This window comes from Calidris pugnax, unplaced genomic scaffold, assembly GCF_001431845.1.
Source record: "Calidris pugnax isolate Ruff unplaced genomic scaffold, ASM143184v1 scaffold8, whole genome shotgun sequence".
Lineage (NCBI taxonomy): Eukaryota > Metazoa > Chordata > Aves > Charadriiformes > Scolopacidae > Calidris > Calidris pugnax.
In genome coordinates, this window is record NW_015090830.1 from 16,867,042 (window position 1) to 16,892,220 (window position 25,179).

The 25,179-nt window shown below is 42.5% G+C and overlaps 1 protein-coding gene across 2 annotated transcripts; it reads right to left on the bottom strand.

The window, feature by feature from the left end:
- Window positions 1–9,921: 9,921 nt before the first annotated feature.
- On the bottom strand, window positions 9,922–25,118 carry SSR1 (signal sequence receptor, alpha). 2 transcript variants are annotated; one of them, XM_014940853.1, is made up of 9 exons: window positions 24,918–25,118; window positions 22,872–22,990; window positions 21,028–21,115; window positions 20,591–20,853; window positions 19,681–19,757; window positions 17,846–17,924; window positions 16,765–16,858; window positions 16,225–16,239; window positions 9,922–14,862 (listed from the first exon to the last, which is right to left on the bottom strand). In XM_014940853.1, exons 1-9 carry the CDS (start codon window positions 25,000–25,002, stop codon window positions 14,795–14,797), a joined length of 888 nt encoding a protein of 295 aa, XP_014796339.1. In that variant the 5' UTR covers window positions 25,003–25,118; the 3' UTR covers window positions 9,922–14,794. The 2 variants fall into 2 exon arrangements, with proteins under 2 accessions (XP_014796339.1, XP_014796340.1); XM_014940854.1 differs by lacking the exon at window positions 16,225–16,239.
- Between the last annotated feature and the right edge of the window lie 61 nt (window positions 25,119–25,179).

Genomic DNA, 25,179 nt, shown 5'->3' on the forward strand with positions numbered 1-25,179 from the left:
AATAAGAAAAAATGGTTGAGGTATATGTGATTTCTATTTTTTGTTGTGGTTTTTTTTTTTTTTAAATAGGGATGTTTGAACCAGTTCAGAAACGAAGCTAAGGCCAGGATAAATCAATCACAACCAATGATTCATTTGAAACTCTACCCAGGTGCATTCTACTTAATTAAAACCAGTTCACGCATCCCTTAAATTGTTATTACTATTATAATTATAATAATAATTATTATTATTATTTTGGGTATTTTTTGGTTTTTGTCGTTTTATTGGGTTTTTTGTTTTGGTTTTGGTTGGTTTTTTTTTTTGTTTTTTTTTTTTGCAACTCTCCACACTAAACTGCGCAATACTGTGGGGGAGAAGCCATTACTAAACTATATGCTGCAGAACAATGTAGCAAGTAATTAATTCCCAGCAGCCTGCCGGGACATCTGCTAGCAATAATCACTATTGATTTAAAGCTTTATTTAGCCTTTATCTATATCTTAGTAGAGTATAAGATCTTGCCACATTTTATTGACATTTTTATTAGTTGAGTTTGACTGAGAACCGTTGCTGTTGTTGGTTTTTTTTTTTTGTTTCCCCTCCTCCCCCAATATTAAACTGTGAAATTTATAATGTGTTTAAACTATGGGTGAATCTTAGGCTTTAGTTTGCATGTTCAGCTAATTTGTCTCTATACGATTTTTTTGTTTGAATCTTTTTATTTTTTTTTCCTCTCTCAGGGCTTTTACAAAAAACAAAAAAACAAACAAAAAAAAAGGATCTTCTGAAATTCTTTTGCCTGAGTTGCAATGGACTTAACATTGAGATAATTCAATCACTACATTAAGCACTTGACTGTGAAAGCGCAAAAAAAAAAAATAAACAAAGGAAAAAGAAAAAAAAAAGGCTTGTTTGAGGCTGTTGTGAAATAACTCTTGGGGGCTTTGAGACAGTCTGATTCCATTTTCAGAATGATTCATCATCTTCTCTCTCCTCTCTGTGTGTCTCCTTTCTTTTCTCTCTCTCCACGAAGGAAGTTTAATCCTAGTGATTTCATGCCATGCAGGAAACAGTAATAAATGTGTAGAATTCATATTTTTCTAAAGGGAACTTAAACTGCTGCTACGAATTGTGTACAAGACTGGTTTATGCCACATGAACAGAGAATCACGCATTTGTTTTGGTACTTTTATTCCTCTTTTTATTCAGTTGTACAGTACTTCCAAATTCAAAATAAAAAGTAAAAGTTGTTCTGTATCAAACCATCTAAGCAATAAAATGTTATATTTAAAAATTATAGGTTACAAAATGGACGTGGCTTTTCTTGGGGGTTTCTTGTAACTTGCTTTCAGGCTGCTCCGCGAGAGGACGACGCACGAGCTGGAGCTTGTCCACCCAAAGAGCCGCGCTCCTTCTCTTCCTGCAGCTGGGCTGAGTTTGAACCGGAGGCAATTGTGGCACTTGGAAAACTCACGTTCATTTTGACCACCGTTTTCTGGTAGTGTAGGCCACGGACTACAGTCAGACCAATGACTCTGCCATTTCCTGGTAGTCGAGCCCCTTCGAAGTGGTGCTTTTCTCTCGGTGCAGATCCTTAACGTAGCAACCGAAGGCAGCGGGGGAGTACTTTGGTGCTGCCTGTCCTGCACAGGCCTGGAGTCGGGGTTCTCTCTCCTCTTTTTTATTAACTGTAGCTCCGTGATCACGTCTTTCTGGCACGTTGTGGTGATTAACACTGTCAGTCGATTTCTGTACAAACGAAGTAGGTTTCTGCCACCATAATTTTATTTTTATGTAGCCGTGTATGGCTGTGAAATCTTCAGGATGCGTTTGGAAGCCACGTGCGTGTGTCGAGAAAAAAGAGGGAAATCCTTTGTTTTGGCTTGTTGGAGCCACCTTAGCTGCATTTTATATGCTTTCCTATAAATTAAACACATTTCATGGAACAGTGAGCCACAGAACCATCTGAGTCACATATCCAGTTCCGGAGGCCGGGGAACTGCAGCGAAGCTGGAGCATCCTCATCTGCCTAAGTCCTGGTGGGATGGTTCTTTCTGGCAGAGAAGTGAATGAGATCCAGAGTGAGAGAAACGTAACCCAGGGGTGAAGTTCTGCTGCTGTCCTCCTTCTACCCTCCTGCACTTTTCTCACAGAGGTTAAAATTCCCTACATCCTTCTCTCTGGTGAGGACAGGTTGAAAAAAGCCCAGCCCATGGGCCAGCTCTGCCCCCAGCCAAGGATCTCTGATGAAGCACCCACCTGGGTGGGCCGAAGGGGTGGAAACAAGATTTCTGAAGGAGGAAACCTGCAGGAAACTGCATTCTTCCCTCTCCTGGTCACTGGCCTGAGAAATCTCCCCTCCTCTTGAGAGATGGCTGGGAAAACTCACATCCAAAGAGTGTGGGGACCTGGCACGAGGTGTGAAATTGAATGGGATGAGTTTATGTGGCTGGGAAGTGATTGTGACTAATTACTTACGAAACAGACAACTTGGAAAGCACTTGGTTCTTGGCCATGGAAGGGTACAATTTGTGTCCCCAGCCCTTTTCTCCTTTTGCCTGACTTTGTGACCATCCCTGAGCTGGGAGTCTCCCTGCTCCCCTTGCCGTGGACAGGGTAACCTCCTGCAGCCACCTGAGCTTTGCTCCTCGTTGGTGTTTCCCTCTCCCTCCTCCTGCCTCCGCTCCTCCCCGCACTAACTCCTGTGGCAACGATGGCTGGAGCTGGCCCAGAACGCTGGGTTGACAGAGGGGTGGGGAGGTGGTGGTGTCTCCATGTGTCTCCTCCAACTTGTTGCTTCCTTGCCTCATTCCCTGAAGCTTTTTCTTCTACCGTTTTTAAGATGAACCCACAGGTTAATTCTTGACACAGGTGCTGTGTGTTGTGGCTCTATCTCACAGCAGTGCCTCAGCTGTGGAGTCCGCGTGCTTGCCCCAGAATGTTAAGGTTTGGGGGAGACCTAAGTCCTCTGCCCCCATGGGGGTGCCTTGGCAGCAAGGGGCACCAGGAGGGTGTTTTTTTTGGAAGCGTGGAATACGGATCTGTGGGCTGTGGACCATGGGGATGGGCCAGAGGGGCTGGTTTGAGACAGCAGACTTGGGTGAAACCTGGCTGTCCCAAAGGAGGATATGGAGCCTGGTTGGAGCGTCTTTTGTGTATTTAGTGATACTGAAATGCAAACTGGTAAAGAGAAAGGAATAAAAGTCTTTTCCAGTATCCAACTGTCACAAAGTACCAGCATTTGGGGGATGGGAGGGCTGTACACCTGCACCTAGGTCTTCAGAAAGGGAATACAATGAGAAACAATTTGCTGTTGATGCCATTAACATAGTGTTTTCACCTGTTCTGTTGAAAAAAAAAAAAAAAAGTCTTTCTCAAACAAAATTAGATTAGTTGCAATTCGACTGGCAAGGAAGGCAAAGGGCAAAAGTTTACTTGAAACCTTTCCTTGTTCACAATCGCACGTGGTTTTCTCTTTAAGCATTTCTGTAGAGATTGGGAGTTAAGACATGATTGACAACGTCACTTTTGGAAACCCCAAGGGTTGGACTGTCTGCAAGAGGGAGACGTAGGACCCCAGATGGAATAACTGGTACTTTATGTCGGTCTAAGAGGCACCGTCTCTCATCACCTGCTCTGGTAACACAGGAAAAGGAAAGGATGGAGAAATGCACTGGTTGGATTGTTCAGTTGGGACATCTCTAACTGCTGGACTGTGGAAAAATGGGCCGCATGGGCATTTTCCAGGACTTGAGGACCTGAGCAGCCAACATCAGGGAGGCAAGTGAGTAAAACCTCTACAGCGCACCAGAACCTTCTGGCGAGGTGGGTCACTTGAGCTCTCCAGCCTGGGTTTTTCTCTCTGATCTGTTTAACCAAGGGAAGTGGAAGAGCCACATTTTGACTTGGGGGATTTTGAAAACCACCTTCATGTCAGAGAGGAACCAAATGTTCCACAAAAATTAAAAAGTTCAAGGTTTGGAGAAGGAAGTGGGGGGGGGGGGTTGGAAGGTGGGCATCTGAATGGCTGTTATTTGGCCAGCTGTCTCCACAGTCAGACTGTGCCCGTGCTGTGGCTGCCTGGGGGGGAGATGACGGGTTGCCTGGCTGTGTATGCATGGCAGGTGGCTACCACCACGGCACTGTGGTCACCCCTGGATTTTGGGGTCTGGGTGTGCTCCGGTTCTGGGGTTTGGCCTTGGAGCCTTGAGCCCCAGCCCAGAGCTGCTCTCCTTGCTCCGTGTCCTCACCTGCACACGCAGGGAACAGGGGACACAGATGTCCGGGAGCGTGTTGTTGTTGTTGTTTGGAAACAGGTGACTGGTGACACCTGTGGATTTGAGGGCAGATCACAGGATTTCCCCACTCTCTGGCAATTAGTGCTGTGCTGGCTCTGGGGTTCACAGAAAGTGGAACTAGCCCGAGGTGACAGGAGGTTCAGCACAGCTGGGATTCCCGAGCTGAGGGCCCTGCTGGGGCTGTGTGTGGTCACAGGCTGATTCACTGGGTTTGAAGTAAGACCATGAGCAGGAAAAGTGTTTTGTTAATGAGAGCCCCCTCCAGAGCCTACAGCCTGTCCCGCAGAAGCCTCACGCTCAGCAAGTCTGAAGCTCTTGGCCTTTCTCCACATGGCCCCACTGGTGTCTTTCCTGGTCACCTCAGCAGAGGATTGTGTTATTGGGAATGTGGTTTTAGGTGATTTAACCCTTTCTCACCAGTCCTGAAAGCACAGTTTATACCCAGCAAGCACAAGGTGTGGGGGGTGTCAGGCACTGGTGGCGTGTGGTCCTGTGAAAAGTTACGGACTCATTCATCCCGCGGCCTGCACATGTTTGCAGAGGCCTGGAGGGGGGGCACAGCACGGGGGGGACAGTGCTCTGGCACAGAATTTCTTGGTGTTTTAGGATCTCACCAGCTGCAGAGCATCCCCATGTGCTGCCTGGGCTCATCAGTGGCTTCACCTGGGGCAGTGATTAAAAGCAAGGGGGTGGTGGAGGAGGATGAGGGGAGTAGTGGTGTGTTGTGTGTGCTGCTGAAGTAGAACTGTGGTATTAAAAAAGAAAAAAATAATGAAAATATTTTACCAGTAGGATTTTTTTTTTTCTCAAAGAAGTTAACTGGATCAACACCTGGGAGGATAGTGGGGAGGCAAAGGGAAGTTGGTCTGCTTGAGGACTGTGGTGAAGACACAGACTGGGAACAGGTTACTGCACAGAATGGGACGCCCAGAGCTTCAGGAACATCTACCGCACTGTTGCTGGCTGCATGTGTCACCTCAGGTAAGTGACATGTAATCTGCACGTGTGTCACAGTGTTAATGGGGTGCCTGACAGAGGAAAAAGCTGCTTGAATTCTGGAGCAAAATGAAAACCTTCAGAGAACTACCCAAGGTACAGGGCCAAGGTGCCTTCACGATGCGTCTGCAGTAACCCCATGGAGCTGAAACTGAGTAGAGGTGGTGTTGAGAACCGTGGCTGAGGCTTTCCAGAAATTCTAGTATTGCCTCCTACTTTCAGTGCCCTCTTGGCCTTAAAAAAAAAAACCCACCTTCAAAGACAGTAGGAGTTTTTCATATGTTAAATAGTAGTAAGTGGGAGGACTTCTCTGGCTCCTCCAGCCTGGCAGTGTAACGCAGTGAGAACCCTTGTAGCAACCCTGGGAGAAGCAGGAACTGCAAATAGCTTTCTCCTTTGCTGGGCCGCTTGTTTATTTCCCTGGTGCCAGATCGTTTGGCAGGGAAAAGGGCCAGGAGTGTTTGAGGGAAGTCTGGGCGATGGGCGTTTGGAATATGCTGTTGTGAAAGCGTCTCGGCTTCTCCAGGGGCTTTTGGCAAAGGGCTGGGAAGCAGTTTACGAACATCAGCTAATTGGAGGCTGTAAATAAGAGAAGTTTGCTGGAGAAAAGGCTTTTCGTTGTGAAAGGCCTGATCTATTTTCATAATCTGAGAGGCAGAGGTTAATGGGTGAAGGCGGTCCTGCTGTGGGCTGACATTCCCTCAGGAATTTTTAGCCCATAGCAGCACAGGGAGCGTGGCCATGCTACTCCTAGAGACGTGCGAAGGTGAGGACAAAATGTCAGCCAGGGAGGTCGGTGGCTCTGCTATAACATGGGGCGTAAGGAACAGCAAAAGGTGTCCCTCTGCGGTGAGCAGGCAAAGAAATAGTCCTCTGTGTGTGTGCGTAGCCCCTGTCCTCGGACAGGGAGTGGGCACGGGAAAGAGTTCAGTTCACAGAATGATATGGGGTTGGAAGGGACCTCTGGCGATCATCTAGTCCAACCCCCCTGCCAGAGCAGGTCCACCCAGAGCAGGTTGCACAGGAACGTGTCCAGGCTGGTTTTGAATGTCTCCAGAGAAGGAGACTTCACCACCTCCCTGGGCAGCCTGTTCCAGTGTCCTGCCACCCTCAAAGTAAAAAAGTTCCTCCTCATGTTTAGGTGGAACTTCCTATGTTCAAGTTTGTGCCCATTTCCTCATGTCCTTTCCCTGGGCACCACTGAAAAAAGACCATTGGGGCCTTTTCCATTGGGGTCACTACAGCAAACACTGTGCCAGCCTCTCCTCCCATCTCCTGGTATCTGTGCAGAGAACAGCCCCAGCTCGTCTGCAACGAGGGCTGCTGTTTCAAATGAGCAGTATCTGACTTTTAATGAATATGCGCCTGAAAGGAGTATTTGCATCTTATTTTAGGGTGCTGATTACTTTAGTGCTAGTTGTGAGATGTGGACTTGCTTTGACCAGTAGCTATTTCTCCTGAGTGTCTGGAACTCCAGCTTTACCAAGTGACCCGTGCTTGGGAATGGAAAAGCGACTGGGTAAAACTGGGCTGCGAACAAAAAATGTAACCTTTTTCACTGCTGTTTTCCTCTGTTTCTACCGAAGTGTAGCCCTACTTGATGCACAGGGGTCCCAGGCAGCAGCTGAGGAGGAGGAGGCCATGTGCTTCCTCCCATGTTCCGTACATCGTGCGCTGCTGCCGAGTGGGATACAGCGCTCGTACATTCCCTCACTTCAGCAGTAAATGCCTTTTTGCTGGCAGGATGCTTAGCGCCACTTCATCCCTTGCCTTCAGTGCCCTCACACGCCTAAAGCTTTACAGGCTTCAAGGTTACACACACCTTTCACAAGTCCATTATGCTCCACAGCTGGAGAAAATCAGACTCTTGAGCTGCCGGCGCGCACACAGCTGACCGGGAAAATGTCTGCGCCGCTAAACAGCCAGTTTCATTTTTGATCTCCTGTCTAGATCCTTATCTGATGGTATCTTTTGGCCTTGAAACCACAGAGGCCCTTCCAGCGCAGCCACCCCAAGCCCAGCGCCGGTGCTGAGGTGGTGAGGGAAAGGGAAGGCTCTGGAGAAGCGAGGAACCCACACACCTCATGGCAACAGGTTTTGGTGCAGGATGCGGAGCCACAGGCCGCTTTTAAGGCACTTGGTTATTACTTTTTGGTGAATGCACCTCTCATAAATGGCTTTGAAGTTTTGTTTTCTGACCCAAAATACTCTCTTTAGCAGCTGTAAAACACCTGCTTAAAAATGAAGGTACTTAATTTGGATAACACTTAATGAAAAGCAGCAGGGCCCTCCTGCCTGGGCCCCTGGTGGCAGTGTTCCCCTGGGCTCAGCTGTGGGATGTCAGCAGATCCTCGGTGGCCCGTACTCACCACGGCTGCAGGGAACCAGTGACAGCTGTTCTGGTGCAATTCTACAAATTCAGCAAAACAGCAACGATGGGGTGATGGCCCGTGGGGACTGTCACTGAAGGAAAAGGGGAGTAACCACAAGGAGCCAAACTAAAGGACCAGTACCACCCAGTGAGATGCTTTTAATGGAGTCAGGGGGAGCTCAGTCTCAACGGGACCTTAAGGAAACACCTTGCCCTGTGTGAGCACAGAGCAAGGCTCCTGAGAGAAGTCAGCGGGGACACCTGTGCTGATGCCTCACACTCCATCCTCCTCACACCTTTTGGGTGGGGGTGGTGGTGACAGGACACTGCAGTATCACCTGCAGGCTACGCTGGAAAGGAGATGGTCTCTGCGGCCTGGGTTTAAAAATACAAGCTAACTCCTCTTTCATTTGTTTTTTTTCTTTCTGAAAGAGCTGCCCTTCCGGCAGTGCAGAACAGCAAGATGTGTGTCCTGGGTCTCGGGCTGCTGACAGCAGCCACCAGTCAGGATCAGCTGGGCAAAATGGCCTTCGCAGCCGTGAGAGATGCTTCCTGCTCTCCATGAATGAACCCCACTGTTACAACCAACCAAGCATTAACTGAGTCTTAAATAGCGTCTCTAGGAAAAAAATATAACACACTCGATAATCATCAAGTTTGTCAGGGTATTTACACTTGCTTCTAACTATAGTCTGTTATTTTGGTGACAATGTTTGCCAAACCGTACGTGACAGTTCATCACAGGCTGCTTGAATTCTAGCTTTTCCTTTCCAATGGAAACCTGCAACAGGCTATTTTAAGACTTTCCTCCTTTCTGTGTAGACTTCTGCTAAAGGAAACAGTTTGTTCTTTCCTTCTATCTGTCTCTCTTGGAAACTCCCTGGTGGACGTGCCAACCAAGGCTGGGCTTAGGCTGGCCTGCTCTCAGGGCAAGGTCCTGTGCACTGCTGGCTTCTCTCCTGCTCTGGATCCACGTGGATCATGCAAGGAAATGTCCTTCTGTGTTCTGCGTGGACTGGACTCTTTGATTCAGCTTTCATGGAAAAAACACTCCAGCTGGAGACATAATGTGGACCTATTTGTATCTGAAGGTTGCTGAGGTGCACATGAAGAGCGCAATTTAGAATCATAGAATTGTCTAGGTTGGAAAGGACCTTAGAGATCATCTAGTCCAACCTAACTCTGACAAAAAAATAAATAAAAAGAATCACTACACAGAGCAAGCAATTTAATTTAACTTCAATGGCAGGAAACCTTCCTGAGGAGCCCAGGACCAGGAAAGGAGGTGACACAGAGGCAGTGTGTCTGCAGCATCACTGTATCCCTGTCTCCGCAGCGCCTCAGGCTGACCCTGTAGGTGGCTACAGCCCTGACTTTTTTGGAAGCAAATGGAAGACACTAGTATTTACAGCTTTTCAGAGCTTAGGTTTCACATACTCAATTACTTTCTTAAGAGCAGAGAAAGGTGCAGCACTCAGACTTACTTCAGTGATCAAAGAAGGATTAAGAAAAGCTGGACACAGCTGCTGTAGCCTATCCTTTTAGGTGATGCTCTTGGAGAAGGCACCAAAGCTCCTGTGTCTGTCAGGAGAAGCAGCTGTCACGGGCTTGGTGGCAGCTTCTGGTACTGCTGCCTGTAATAATTTCCATCTCGTTAACCCAGATGGAAATACCTAGTGTATTTTATCTTCAGGGCAAATGCTTTAATCGCACATAGTCCATCAATGCAGCTTCATCTGAATAAAAACTGTGCTGTTGAGTTCCATCCAGGCCCTGTCTGTATCTGTTTTAACAGCATATATACTTGAAAATGTCTCTTGTTCAGACACTGGTGTGGCTATGTATAAACTCCCAAGTACTCCCTTCTCTATGTGAAAGAGCCAGCTTTTCTGTTCAGGTTTCATTGAGTGAATTGAAGGGGTACAGGGAAAACTCTAACAAGGCAGGACAAGCTGTGATGTCCACATAACCTGAACAGACCAAAAGTGACAAGGAAAGAGAGGTTAAGTTTCAGTTTCCCCTCACCGGTTAAGGGATTAGACTGTTGTAATAGTGAAATTTTACTGCATCTTGATTAATATAAATTTATTATCAAGACTACTAACATGAGGGGACAGAAATTAAGACTGCAATGACTGGCTTAGAAAGGATAGAGACCATTACAAAGTCTCAAAAATCTACCTTGATCCTTTCAGGTAAAGATGAGGCAGACTTCAAAATTGAGTGTCATTTTTATGTTCTCTGGGAGTTAAAAATGCATCTTAACACACATGCTTTTAAGTTTTCCCTTATTTATCAGCAGACATAGTTCAAATACAAAAATCTCAGCATCTTTTAAGCCATTTTTGCTTTGCTTTTGTTAGCTTTTTTCCCCAGCAAGTCTTACCTTCTTCTGTTTGGATGCAGCAGACCTGCTTGAACTGCTACCTTCCGTATTTACTGCCTGGAATACGCTTGTGTCTCTTGGTCAGGCAACAGCAGGGACTTTAAAGCTACAGGGATTTGGCCTTGTTATAACCTTGTGCTTCAGCAGCCTTTAAGTGTCTTAACAGACCCTTTTCACGCTGCCTACAGTTTAACAATAGGTTATTCTTTCTGAAAGTGTAGGGGACTATGGCTCGGTTTTAACAGATCAGGATTCAAGAATTTACTGAGTGTTTTCCCAGAACCCTCCTCTATTCTCACAAAGAATTTTAATCTTAATATTAGTCCATTGCCTAAAACATCACAGAATACTTCCTCGCTATTATTCCCATCCCAAATACTTGTAAGAAAGCAGCTTTTTAAGAACAGCATGTTTTCACTCTTTGCATATTTGCTACTACAGGTTGCTTATCAAGGAAAAGAGCACCAGCAGAGCACTCTTTTTGCTGCCATACTCATGCTTTATTTGGAAAAAAAAAAAGCTACACAATGCTAAGAAAAAAAAAAATAAATCAAGTTTACTTTACAAAAAACCTGCAGCCATTTTCAAGAGATCTGATCTCACTTATAAATGAAAGTCAGCAGGTAAGAATAAATGTTAATTTAACATTTCAGTTGCAGTACATCATCTGAACTTAATCATCCAAAACAACCAGTCATTCATAAACTGACTGTTGATTGTATCTACACAAACAATCATCTATAACACTTGATTAAAAAAATCCCTGGGAAAATTTAGAGATAAATGGAAAAATGTCAGAAGAAGGTTATTTAGCCCACCTATAAACTCTTGCAGAAACTGAAAGATCTTTCTGGCTTTGCTCTCCTCTGTAAGGTCACTGCAATTCCTCTGTGTATTTAAACAAAGTCTTACCAAAAAGCTACAAAATTCTGTTCAGTGAGGGGATTAAACAGGAATCTATGGAGTTGCCATCAAGTTACATTAGTGCTATGTCGTCTTATTATCTCCATGAAGTATATTGTGCAAGTATCAAGTAACTTCAAAACACTCCTGAAACAGCCCTTGTGTCACTCCTATGAGGTAGGTACTGTCCTTCCTTTGACGAAGAAAAAGAGAACAGACTCTCAACTGCTGCTCAGTACATCAGGCACACTGAAAAACAGGACAACTAGCCTATGTCACTATTTGACTTTCCTGCTGCTTCCCTGAATTCAGAGCTTTCCACTGCAACATTTTATTTAGCACCATGCACTCCCAGAATAAACAGTGAATGATGCTTTTGATTATATCCATTCCAGGGTAAGGAAGATGTTCAGCGTAACTGTTTTGAGACAAGCAGAAGCACTGCCATCACTAGTCTGCTCCATTCACCTCTACAGTCTACAATTTAATTATTTCTTATATGAAGACCAGAGATGACACTTCATCCTTTAGCCTGACACCAGCCACTCTTCTCCCTCAGATAAAATGATACTGGAAAAAAAAATGAACATCTGTCACAAAGCAGATACAGAGGGTCACAACTACCAAATGCAGCTCCCATGTAGCAAAGTTAATGCTCTGCTACCACTATGGACATGAACTCTAATGCAGTTTTTCTTACCTCAAGTACAGACTCAACAGGTCTTGACAATTTTTTGAACTAGTTAAGGAGCTGAGAGAAAGGAATGAATAGCAGTCCTTCACGCTAAGGCCAGTTTATTTGTGGTCTGAAACCATTTTAGCATCTCTCACTAATATAAGGAAGAAACCCCAGTTCACATCTTCTTTCAGTCCTTGCTTCTCATAACCTCACATGAACAGCATGTGGTAGTGCAATAAGCTTGCTGAAAACTGAGTTGGGAAGAATGCTGGATTATAGAAATGCTTGTGCTACAAAATGGAAAGGGATGGCATAGAGACAGGCAGAATTGCTGCTTGTTCCATCTTAAAGTCAACAGAACTATACCCTACTCAGCCAATAATAACAATGACATCCAGTAACGTACCTGTGACACTAAGCTATCTATTTGTTTAAAAACTGAGTAGAAAATTTAAGTACCAAAATAAAAGTTCTTAAACAGGATAAAGCAACAACTGTGTTCTCCTATTTGAAGAAATCTGAGTGTAGTAGGCTGGCTTATTCACTAGAAACACCCTAAGACGTGCCAAAGTTCAATTACCACTACACACCAGAATGTTATTGCCAAGTTTCAACTATAGCAAAACAACAAGACACAAGGAATTCAAAACTGTTACTTCATTTATCATGAGCAGTAGGGGACTGCTGGCCACTGCTCTTATGTACTGCTTGTGACTGAGAAAATTCCTATGAACCATCCACAGTGAATGCCAAGTTGTAGGATCAGAAAGACAGTCTGGTACAACTGGACTTTCCCATTGCTAGTTCCTATGCAGGTTGCTGAAGTCTCCTCTCTTCTTTCATGCTTAGAGCTTAAGCATTTGGATGTCAACCACTGCGTGGGGGGAAGAAAGCTGAAACCTTCGTATACTTATTTGTACAGTGCTTCAGTCCTTCAGCTTCTCTTAAGTCCTGGTCAGTGTAAGATTTCTAAAGGCCAAACTTGCTCCAAAACTCAACCAGTTAGGGCTAAACTATCTGAGCAAATTATATCAGGATATTACAAATTAATATCCTCTGTTCTGATCTTCTTTTTTCCTGGAGTACCACTGTATCTAGAGCAGGTCTCATAATTCCTCTCCCCCACCCCCTCCCCAAAAGAGTACCTTCCTATCTTGGGAAGAACTAGAGCAACAGTTTAAGATTGCCCATTAGGAGAAGGTGAAAACAACCAACCAACCAACTTCCTTGATTTCAGGTTAGAGACATTACCCAAGAGAGGGAACTTAAAAGTTCAGTAGTTCAGGTGCTGCAATAGCTATAGGGCTTTAGCATACAAAGCATTTAATACATAAACACTTTGTTGGATCAATGCAAGTTTGAATATAAGCCCATAAACCTAACCCAGAACCAGTGGGATAACATCAGTAAAGGCAAACAAAGTTGTTCCCCTCAATTTGAGCAGAGATACCTCCTTATGGAGACAGCATTCAACTGTTTGCCAAGTGATCCGTATGATGATTCAGCAACCTTAACTACTAAAAATATTCTGCCTGGGCTAGCTGCATTATCAGGAAGTTAAACAAAGCATTTTGGAGGTTGCTTTTCCTAGAGGAGTCAAGAACATCTTCACAGTTCATTCTGGCAAAGTGTATAGTAAAATAGTGCCAGTACAGGTAGTTTCAGAGCTCAGATGCTTCAAACACGCTATGACATGATATCTAAGTATTGCTCAGTGTTCATTGGCTCAGAAGCTCAGTCCCTGCAGAGCAAATACAGATCTGAAAGAGCAATTTCATACATGGGAATCAGGAAGGGGAAGAAAAGATGACATCAGAGGTCTCCAATCGATGCCTCTTCCTGAACTCAGCAAGCTTCCAGATAACCTCAGACATGGGAAGGGATGCAGCTGAGATACAAACAGCTCAAGCCTTGTCCAAGTGCTCAAATGGCAGTAAACTGTCTTTTTTACTGTCAGTCAAATTCCTGAATGCAACAGATGTGAATTGGTACCTGGTAATCATGTGCCTACCACAAAAGAAAATCCCATTTTGATTGCATATAGCTTTTCTGCTTTAGTATTAAACATGTATCTAATAATGATATGCATATGTGTTACTGGTAGGAAAGACAAGGTGATAAAAACCCCCAAACCCTCAGATCAACATACTGACCAGTAAAAAGAAGTTTGAGATTTAAAAACCGTAAAGGGTGACTTGTTTGCCATTTAAAAGGATTATTTGAAGCTAACGTTTTTTCAAATTCAGTCTCAAGAGTGTACAGTAAATGCAAAGTCCCTGCCCCATGTAAAGCTTTAAGTCCCCATTTTGATACATATGACATTCTAGTTTTTGTAAGACAACCAAGAACTTACTGAAAAGCTGTTCTGACTCATTCAATTTCTTGAGTAAACATTGCAGAGCTGCCACTATAATCAGAATACTTAAGCTGCTGGCATGACTCAATAACTAACCATTTAACAAGTTGGGTATAAAAAAAATTTATGTAGTAATACCAATTCAGCACACAAACTCCATGCTTCACAAGTTCTGCTGCTGTGTAAGAGTCTTCCTAACATCTACGCAGATAAGTTCAGATTTTTAGGTCACTGCATGCCCAGATCAAACCAGCAGCAAAATATCTACCGCTACGAGCAGCTATACCCAATTGTGCCTTTAGAATGCAAACTATGCAGAAATCTAGATGATCAGTGCCTTGCCACTGAAATAGGACCACACACACAAGCTTCAGTGTGTGCACACTGGAGAGAATAAAGTTACTTACTGAAGAAAAATGTGTACAGATTCTGATACAGACGTGATACAATCAAGACAGATTAAGTCACTAGACGTTCAGATTAGGGGGAGGAGAAAAATCCTTCGAGGACAGTGTACAGATGACAAGCCAGCATTACACAGAACTCTAAAGGCACATTTCGGGTAACATGTTCTGTTAAGACCAACCGCTTACACACGCAGGCACAAATCTTAATGGCTACCTCTCCCCCCACCCCCCAACAATTAACAAAAAAAAAAAAAGAAGTGCATTTTCAGTAATATTAACACCATTCAGTTAATCTGTTCAGTCCAAATGTTTAGCTGTATTTTCCTTATGGTGATATGGATTCTCTGCACTACTCCGATCCAAAAAACCCAAACAGGCAGGATTAGTAAAGGTTCAACTGTTGCACTAGTAAACATTTACTCATCAGAGCCCGCTGATCTCTTCTGTGCCCTCTTGTAGGGCAACCTCCTCGGTGAAGCTTTATCTAGATTAAAAAAAGAAAAAAGAAAGTTGCAATAATTGCCACAGCTAGTTCAAATTAGATGTTGCATGACCATGTATTTTTCTCTCTCCCAAACACAGGCCAAACTGCCTTTTGAGTACAATGCATCACCACAGAGAAGTGAGTTCAACCAACTTTAGGCTTTTTAACTATTAGCATCCTAAATAGAAGGTAACAAAAAAGAATGTTCCTAAGCTGTAACATGCAACTCCAGGGTGAGGGTTATTCAATTTGTAAGCTACTAAAATGCAGAAAACCACCCAAAACATCAAATCCAACACCATTTCCTGACAAAACTGCATGCTCCGCTGTTTAGAAAAGTTTCATGTTCAATAATTAAACTTCTAGAAAGTTAATTGATTATTTGATCATTACTGGTTGGAGTTTACCTGCCTGAAGAAATATGTGATTTACCCTCCTTTAGTCAGCTTTGTCTTGCATGAAATATTTCCACATTCATGCAGATTAACAGCAGAAGTGCTTTGGTTGTGAAAAATGCACATTTTTCTGGGAAGCATCTACATTTGACTATGAAGATGTCATTTTGTAATCAAATATCCCATATGGGGAAGCCATCCAGCTCTAGCTGTATGATCACTGGATGTCAGAAGCATCATCCTACATTTAAGACTTTGACAGGCCTATAATTGTCCTTTACATAGGCAGAATTTTATGTCCTTCCGTAGGCAGAATTTCAATCCTTGTAATATTGTAGAGAAGCTATAATACTTTCTATGAAGTGCTAGAGTGATTGCTAAGGGTATCTGTTGACTTAAAAATGCACATTTTCTTAAGCAGCACCATCTTCAAACACTTGGTTTGTATGTGCAAACACAAGGAACAGCCATCATGCCATTACAAGTCAATCAGTACAGGATGAAGTGTCTTTCAACAATAAAGTAGTCAAGAAGTAGTGAAACAAGATGTGCTCAGCCATCACAAGAGGGGTGAGCCTCCACTGAGAGGATCTGTCCTCCACCTCCCTCATGTAACATCAGCTTGATACTACACCAAGGCAGGAGGGAGGGCAAGATGCTCATCTATGTTTTACAGAAAAGGTTCTGGGAGCTATTAAAGGAGACAACGGTACTTCAGCAATAATTGACTGAAACTATTTTACAACAATATAACTAGGAATAATACATACACAAACATTTTCATATACCAAAACATCAATTTATATGCAATGCATATAAAATGTGATTGTGTGGTTGTGTGCATCTGTTCTGTAATGTTTTACTGCTCATGCTGCAACACCCATCACTGCATGCAGGAAACTGTACTTCTATCCATGCTTAATTATCACATGGACACACTCTTTATGATCAACAGGGCTTGCCTCACCTCTTCTACTCTGCACTGAAGCCATCGGAAAGCAAAACAGAAGAAACAGCAAGAGAAGTTAGAAATATCCACAAACACACAAATGGTCTACAGGAAACAGGTATGTGGTTTACTGCTAGCATTTCAGATATCAAGTAGAACTTAGTCATTTTGGGATTTGTGAAGAACACTAATATCTAGTCTTATCATGGCCAACTGCCAAACAACTTACAGAAACTTTGAGAAGACATATTTTGTCCTACTTAAATTTCCTTTGTGATCCAGGTTTTGAGTAGAGGTTTTATACTGTTGAAAAAGACTCTACAGAACAAATTGTAAGTCACCAGTAATCATTATTGTATCAACCAGGGGAGTTTGTTTTATTCAAAAATAGGCTGCTAATGTAATAGTTTAATCATTAAACATAGTGCTTTAGACAGTTTTTCATTCCCTAGAAGAGATGTACGCTGTTCTGAGAAATTGATCTCAGCTACTTACTCAGTTACAACTAATTGATTAAGTAATTGTTATTCTCTAGTTTGTGGAAGGCAGACTACTTACTTATTTGATTTAAAGTTTCTTGGGGAATCCAGCTCATATCAACATCATTCTGATTTGATGTTCCCATCTCTACTTTCTGTACTGGTCTTTTCCTCTGCAAATTCAAGAAAGAAGAAAGATTTTTCTTTCCACAGAGTTTTGACAGCACAAGTATTAGAAGTAACTAATAGTGGTATATTTAATGAATTGCAATTATTTCACTAGATCACAAATTTAAGGCTAGTCAATGCATGAAGCTGTCTTTGTAGCTTAGTTTTAACTATCTTTACCATTAGCAATTTATTTACCTCAGCGTTATCACTTCTAATGCCTTGCAATACTTATTCTACACAAAGATACTAAGATTTCACACGCATGGGCAAGTTCATTATACCCGTTACGAAAAAGGGCCAATGATTAATCAAACTTTGCAGTGACTGGTTTTATTATACTTTCTCAGATCAGCACAATGTTCTCATATGTCACCTCGCAAAATAGATTTCACAGCACAATAATCATGACATACTTCTTCCCAAGGGAAGCTACTTCAGAAGGATAGTACACCAGACCGTACAAAGACATAGCCTGTGCATTGCATCCAGATGAGACTTCAAGCTTTCAACAGCTTTTACTTGCCCAGCCACTTATACAGACAAACCATTAGCCATTATAGCATTATAAACTGAATCCAGAAGGCCAGGTAGTCAACATCACAGCAAAGCAGTGGTAAGAACTAAGTAAAGGACTAGGCAGCAGTGTTTCCCCAAGTTTGACCTAGATAAAACTAACAGATCAAAATAGAGAGCACGGGGAAAGTCTACCCAATAAGTACTGAATCAGTAGCTGACATATCAACCACTTCAGTATGGTGCCAAAAAGCAGAACCAAAGAGCATTAGGTAAGCAGTCTAAATGTCACCAATTATGAGCATTTTTTAAAAACACGCCTGGTTTTACCAATAATCTAAGGTCTTAGGTCTAAATGCAAGTCTTCTAAAGTTCTACCTGTGCTTATGTATGCCAGAAGCAGTTACTGAATGTCTTTATTTTCATATCAGTAAGGTCTTGTATTAACAAGTACATAGAAAAAACACACTACTCACCTTCCTAGATTCTAGTAACTGATGTAGGCCAACAATAACAAGTAGACCAAGTCCAGCGAGGAACATGTACATGAAGATCCTTTAAAAAACAGTTTAAGAAACTATTAGCTAAAAATCTTAAGTGTTTAAGAGTTTACAAAAATGCACAGAAAGTAAGCTGAGCTAGGCTTTGGCCAGATGTCCACTTCATCTTTCCCAAGAACTTCTGTAGGTGGGTGGGGAAAAAACCCCAATGAATCTGAAACTGAAGTGCTAACAACTATTATTCTGACTTTGATTTCAGAAACTGTAATCCTAAACTTAAATTCTCAACAACAGAACATTTAAAAAATGTAGTATAAACTGGGAAATTATTACAAAGAATTAACAAAATATAGTATCTGCAAGAACTCTTTTGCATTATCATGTTTCAAGACATTGGGTCACAGTTTATATTTATGTTTGTGACAGCTTTAACCATTTACAAAACCCGTAAAAAAAAAAATCTATTATATGCTTTTAGAATGCTACTGCAAAGCAAGTACTGCTACGATACCAATTTATTGCCAAAAGACCTTTGAAAGGCTTTGCTTATCTTGCTCTGTGTTCCACAGTTAAAATTCTGCCAATGCAAAGAATCCTTTTTTTTTTTTTAAATCAGTGCATTTTGGTTTGTGTTGAAGAATTCTACCTGAAATACTTGTTGATACTTAGCAAGAGGTGAACATAAATAATATCTAAAATTAATTTGGGGAACCAAGCAGGAGTTTACTGGTAAATAATCTATTCCAAGTTGAACATCTTAGCTCAGATTTATAACAAAGGAAATAACAGTTAAACTACAGAAGAGACTTAACCAAACATCCTTGTTTTAGGGTAATTACCTATTCACATTAACTCAGATTGGTTCTAATAATTTCAATTCTTTTGATAGTTACTTTATCAGAGCATCACATTTTTATGTGACAAACTGTTCCATCGTTGATGCTATTGTATCTGAGAAATACAAATCAATGGAAATTTCTACCTGTGGCAGAAGAACTCCAATATCCAGCATCGTCTACAACTATTTCTGAAGGTCTTTTTTCATTTAAACTCACAGGTTCTCTTAAAATTCCACTCCAGTGTTAGAATACTTACAAGCATATAAACACAGCATAGGCTTGCAACATGTAAGATGTCAGATGTACTTAGTCTTTAAGAGAGACAAAACCACTCCTAAACTGTGCCTGCTACAGATAGGGGTTAAAGTAACAAAGGAGAAGGGCGAGTTTCTCTATTTTATACTCCAAATGCATCCTACAGTTTATATGAGCTTGGATTATAGAGGACTGCTCCAGAAGCAAGTTATTCCAGTCTTCCCAGTAAGACTCAAAGCCCAATACTATCGTCCCTCTGCATCTTTAACTCTCAGGAAAAAGCACAGTAGCATATCAAAAGCCTGACAGCTTTGAATTGCTATGTAGCTGTATAACATCAGCTCCTATTCCAGGCTTAAGCCCTTGGAGCTAAAGTACATGTGTAAACTGCTCATTGACACAGTACCAATTCTGAAGCTACATAATATTAATACAAATCTTAATTTGGGGGAAAAGTTTGTGTTTTCAGTCTATCAACAATACACAGGTTAAATGCCTGCTACATCATCAGCAAAACAAAGCAGACTTTATGGGTTTTTGTGGTGTGGTTGGTTTTTTTTCCCCATTGTGTTTGGACTCAATGATCTCAAAGGTCCCTTCCAACCATGAGGATTTTGTGATTCTGTAAAATGAGGATTTAAGAACTATTGTTACTGGCCCCATTAATAACCCATTGTACCAGTACACCAACTAAACTTGAATCTCCAGCCTCCTTACGTTTCTCCATCCAGCCCATCTTCTTTTTCAATAATTGTAACAGTTTGATTGAAGACAGCATCTTGAAACACATTGCCCTGTAACAAAGTTTCCACAAAACATTTAGAAGTCAGTTCTTGAACACATACACAAATGTTTGTCTTCTTCCATGTTCTTGGAAAGAGACAAGAAAGCAAGCAGTATCTCCTGCACGAGACTTGATTAAGTTTGCAAGCAGTGCAAGTTTGACTCAAGATACAAAAGCAAACTTTTTGATGCAAGTACAAAGAACAGTCTTGGTATTATTGTGAAAGTTATAGCTGGCCTTGAAGATGTTATTTCCTATAGCACAAGACATACTGCATATGAAGGTTTCTTATCAGAATAATCAAACCACAAGGGTATAGAAGCATGTTAAACTTTGACCTGCACTAAAAGAGAAAAGAATACCCTATTTAAATACCCACTTATGCTTTTGGATAGTCTTCCCCAAGACTGCTACTGCTAGTGATTTATTTGCTCCAAGTCAAGTTTGCAGATAGGATTTAGGCTGATTGCAGATATTAGGCTGATTAAGTTTGTCAGCAATGCCCAATAAGAAACGTAAAATGAAATTTAGGCTATCCTAAAGAAACATTTAGTTTGGGTTGGTTTTTTTTAAGTTAGTAGAGCCCACTACTACACAGTTTGATGCATTCTAGGTTCCACCGCTGACATAACTTCAAATCCAATGTATTCAGAATTAAGTGTACGTAAGGGGCTATTGTGAAACATGTAGACAGTCACTTACTGTACTTATGTATCTACTGATTTGCTTAAAAACCACAAAAACATTGACTGTCCAAAGAGGGAGTAACTTGACTAAGCAGTTCCTTCCTGAAATTTCCACATCAACGAGAAAGATTAAAATGAATTACAACATGAGGCTTACATTTACATCTCTGTAGTTGAGATTGATAACTAGGCCAAAAGGACGACCGCCCATAGGCTCAGCAGGGATGAAAGAGTACTCAAACGTGGCTTGTCTCTGGGGTGGAACCACCGTATTCAGAGGGAGAGCCGTGAAGTTCTGGATATAAAACTGGTAATCTTGGGGATACCGGAAAGAAGCATCCAGAGACTCGACAATGAAATCCTCTGTACCCTTATTGGTGAAGCCCACCAGGAATTTTACGATGTTGTTCGCTGGAAAGTCTAAAACAAAAGATATTCAACATTAAGAGCTCCATACACCACATCTAGCCATTTCTAAATGGAGAGTGTCTAGAACAGATTCTGGCTTTTTAGAGCTTTGCTATTTTATGCACACATTTATATAATTAGCCTAAGCAACATAAAGAAGATAGTAGAATAGCACAGGACTCTTACCTTCGCCTTTCACAAATAAGATTGTTGTATCAGCACTAGGTGAGGCTTTAGGTTCTCCTGACAAGTCCTCCTCTTCTTTTTCTTCTGTCTAAGACAAGAGACTTTTTTGAAAAATCCTATAATGAACAGTGAAGCAAAGACCGTGCTTGTTTCACAAGAATCCCAGGTGTTAAAGCTTGCCACAGTGGCAAGCACTGGTACCAATTCCTGCTGTTGCAGAATTAGCGCATAGTCTGTTCTCCCTGTAGATTTGATTCGCATCATTTTCAGCATTTATCCTTCTACTAGTTACATTTGATAGAGTGACTAATCTCAGCTGCATTTAGCTGTATTGAAAGGTTTCTGATCAGAAATCAACAGGAAAGTCTCTGTTTGGGGGTGGAAGGAAAAGAATAGAATTTAAATGTTAAGTGTCCGCATCTAAGCTATTTCTATTTCGAAAGCAAGCATTTTGCAAAGTTACAGACAACCATAAGGCAAATGAGTTACTTTCCCTGCTGAGCATGTGTTTATAGAAGCTTTGCTATTCAGTTTTAATTAGTTAAGTATTAAGTATGGAAATAGACTGTTGAAACTAAGTTAGTTCGTGGATTCACTTGTTCAAGCTCACCTTTGTGATGATTCACTTTGTAATTTGGAAAACACACGTATTAAGGGCTTATTTTCCACATGGGGATCACAGGAACACCACCTCCTCCACCAAATAAAAACAAGGCTGACCCCATTTTGAACTGCCTGAACTAATTGCTTGTGAGTTAACTAGATCATTTGACTTCACTGCTTAGACAACTACCTGAAGCAGTAGATAGCCTAGTGGATCAGTTGTACACATACCATGATCTAGGGAAGCCACAAACCAGAACCAAACACTTAGCATCTTGATTTCAAGATGCTACGCAGAACTGTATCTTCTGTTTCAGTGACAAATAAGAGAAAAGCCTAAAAAGTGCAATGTTTTGTGCCTGAGTCACAGACTATTTATTAAAAGCAAATTCCATCCAAAAGATTATTTAATAATATTCTGTCAGTACGGAATAGCTAGCATACCTTCTACCACTTAAGAAAACTGGTTGACCATTAAGCTCATCAACATCAGTAAAAATCTAGTAGAATCAAAGAACAGTTTACCAGGTCTACATTTTTATGTCTTCTAATAAAGTCCCAAACTTCCTAATTTTACATCAGAAATGCGAGAACTTTTTGTACCAATTCAAGTACTCCAACTGTCTAGCAAGCCTAATGCTACTCTAATGCTACAAGCAGACCACATAACTACATAAAGTATCTCACTTTGTCAAGCTGAAAACAAGTGACCTCAAACAGCAAGATGGCCACTGGTATAACAGGCATACCCTGCAACAAGTGTCAGAGACTAGGAATGTAGTAAGTGAAAACAGGCTGTAAAACCAAGCTTTTCAGAATACTGAGCTTAACTATGAACTAAGGTTCTGTTTCCCCTTGAAAATCAATCCCAAAGAAGCCCAAATGATGTAGTCCTATACCCCAATGTTCTCAGTTGACCAAGATGCAGCTTATGCTGGAAGAGAACTGCATGGGGCTCCTATGAGAATCTGGTTCTCTCACTTGGTGTTCTTTTTTGTGAACTTCAGGTTTAGTAGTCAGAAATCAGGCTGTCCCCATGTGATTTTTCAGATGGTAATTCAGGAAAAGACGACAAATCCTTCTAAAACTTCAAATGGAACATAAGTTTAATGGGAGACTTTGAGACAGCTGTTTGGAAATAGCAATGCTATTAAACTCATATTTAAATACTTCTAAACTATCTAGCTTCAAGTCCTTTTGGTCTAATTCATACTTATGAAGTAACATTCATGTACAATTACCAAGTCTGTTGGCTCATCTTCTTCAACTTCAGCTTCATCATCTTCATCTTCAACTACAGTATCTTCCACAGCTTCCTCATCTTCTGTAGCATCTTGAGCTGCAACTAATAAACCTGATCCTACCAAAATAAAATGCAAACACAAGAAAGACTTTTCAATGTCTAGTTAACCAACAGGAAACTGACACTGTAGTACCATTTTCTAACATTTGAAGAATTTCTTAAAAATGCGTCAAATACAGTTTTGAAGCCTCAGTTGCAAAAACCTCACATTCGAATGAGTGTCTGTGTTGATCTTTCAGTCTTTTTCCTTCTCTAATAACTTTCTGAACCACTGATTTACGTGCCAGTAAGTTCAAACCCAAAAAGTTTACAGCTGGGTAACAAGTAGCTCAGCATTCACACAGTGAATGCTTAAACTCACAAATGGCAACCAACTTGCCTTAAAAGCTATTGTTTAATTTTTCAACATATCAACGTATTACAATACTTTAATTTTGTTTTGTCATTGCAAATGTGAAAATTAAAAGACTCTGCTATTGCCAGGAAAATTAACTTAGTGAGTACTGTTTCTTCTAAGACTAGTAAGTTTAATAAATTATTAGCATGTCTTTTTCATCTGCTGGTATCAGAAGACCATGCTTTCACAGGTAGTGAAAAAGTTATTATTTTTGCACTTCTTTTCAAGTTTTAAAACAAAGTCCTTTTCAGTATGACCTCCTCAATATCATATACTGCTACATCCATATGTTCAACAGAACCAGAACACTAGTCAGTAAGGAAATCTGATCTAGAGCAATGCTCCAAGACAAGTGCAGTCAGACAGTTCATTGCCTCTTTGCTTTTATGGAGCCGAGTCTCACACATTCAAACACTGGGCGCGTATGATTAATACAAACAGTGCCAACAGGACACAGCTCTGTCCACTTGCAGTTTAGAGCACGTGCAGATTAGGTTGAGAACTTTTTAAAAAATATACACAAAACTACAGTGTGGGTTTTTTTTTTTAATAAAGCTAACATTTTCCAAAAATGAATGAGTATAAATGAATGGATGATTGATTTACCCAAGCCTGGAAAAAAAAAAGTCTAATTGCTACGATTAAACATTTTAAACAAATATTTTAGAACTTTGACAGGGAATTAGAACCCTTATGCAGTTTATCGAAGGACTTCAGGATTATCAGTCAGAGCTAGAAAAAGGAAATATCCCCCACCCTTTAAATGTCTTTAGAAGGTACACTCAAAGACTTTAGCTCAACCACGTGCAATACTTAACCTAAGACTAACTACACTGATTTTATTTGCATAAGTTTTCAAACTTCTAAGCCTAGAAATAAAGATTACTTTTTTTTAAATTAAAACCTTTGTATCTGAGCATGCTACGGGTAGGGCATAGCCATTCTTCACTGCGCTGGCACGTTTTCTTAAACCTCTAATTTTCAGTCCTTCCGAGGGGATGCCGGAGGGGCTGATGATGTGGCAATAGCGGGAACGGCGAGCTGCCCGCTCTCCGGGACGGAGGGAGCCCACAGGCACGGCGTGTGCCGCCCAGCCCACGGGAAGAGCCGGCCGAGACGGCTGCCCCTCGGCCTTTGCCAGGCTGCGGAGCGGGGCGGCAATCTCCAGATGGTGAATCAGATAACGCTACAGCGCAATCAGGGATTAGCGCCGGGCGCCCTGAAGGACACTTCGGGGTGTGTGGAAGGAGGGAGGCGAGGCCCGGAGGAGCCCGCACCCCGCGGCGCCCCACAGCCAGGACGCTCTACAGCAGCGGAACCAGACACCGGAGCCCCATCCCGGGCCGAGGAGGGCGGTGCGGGCCCCGGCCCACGTGTGCAGAGCGGCCAGAAGGGCCTCTCCCGACGGCGATGAATGAGCAGCGCCCGCTGCCACCCCCCTTCGCTCGGCGGGAGGGCAGCGCTGGGCTCCCCGGGCACAGCGGGGGCGGCTCACCCCGCCGGCTGGCTGACGGGGGCCCGCTGCCTGCTCCCCTCAGCCGTTACCACCCCCCGCTCCCTCTCCCTCAGGCGGCCAAGGCCTCTCACCTGGGCCGCCGCGGGCGCCCCCGAGCAGCAGAGCAGCGGGGAAGACGAGCAGGGCGAGCAGCAGCAACCGCGACAGGTACCTCATGGCGGCAACCGTAGCAACGACTAACCCGACACACGCACACAACCCCCTCTCTGCTTTGCCACTGCGGGCTGTGCCTAAATGGCGGCGGCCGCCTCCATCCGGGGCTGGGGCCGCTCCCCCCCCCCCCCCCCCCCCCCCCCCCCGCGCCCCCCCCGCCCGGCGGTGACCGTTTCGCTT

Coding starts and splice junctions, on each gene's coding strand:
- SSR1 (XM_014940853.1), bottom strand. CDS start 25,002: ATGAGGTACCTGTCGCGGTTGCTGCTGCTCGCCCTGCTCGTCTTCCCC. Junction 20,854..21,027: donor CTTATTTGTGAAAGGCGAAG/GTAAGAGTCCTG, acceptor CTTTTGTTTTAG/ACTTTCCAGCGAACAACATC. Junction 16,859..17,845: donor AGTTACTAGAATCTAGGAAG/GTGAGTAGTGTG, acceptor TTGAATTTGCAG/AGGAAAAGACCAGTACAGAA.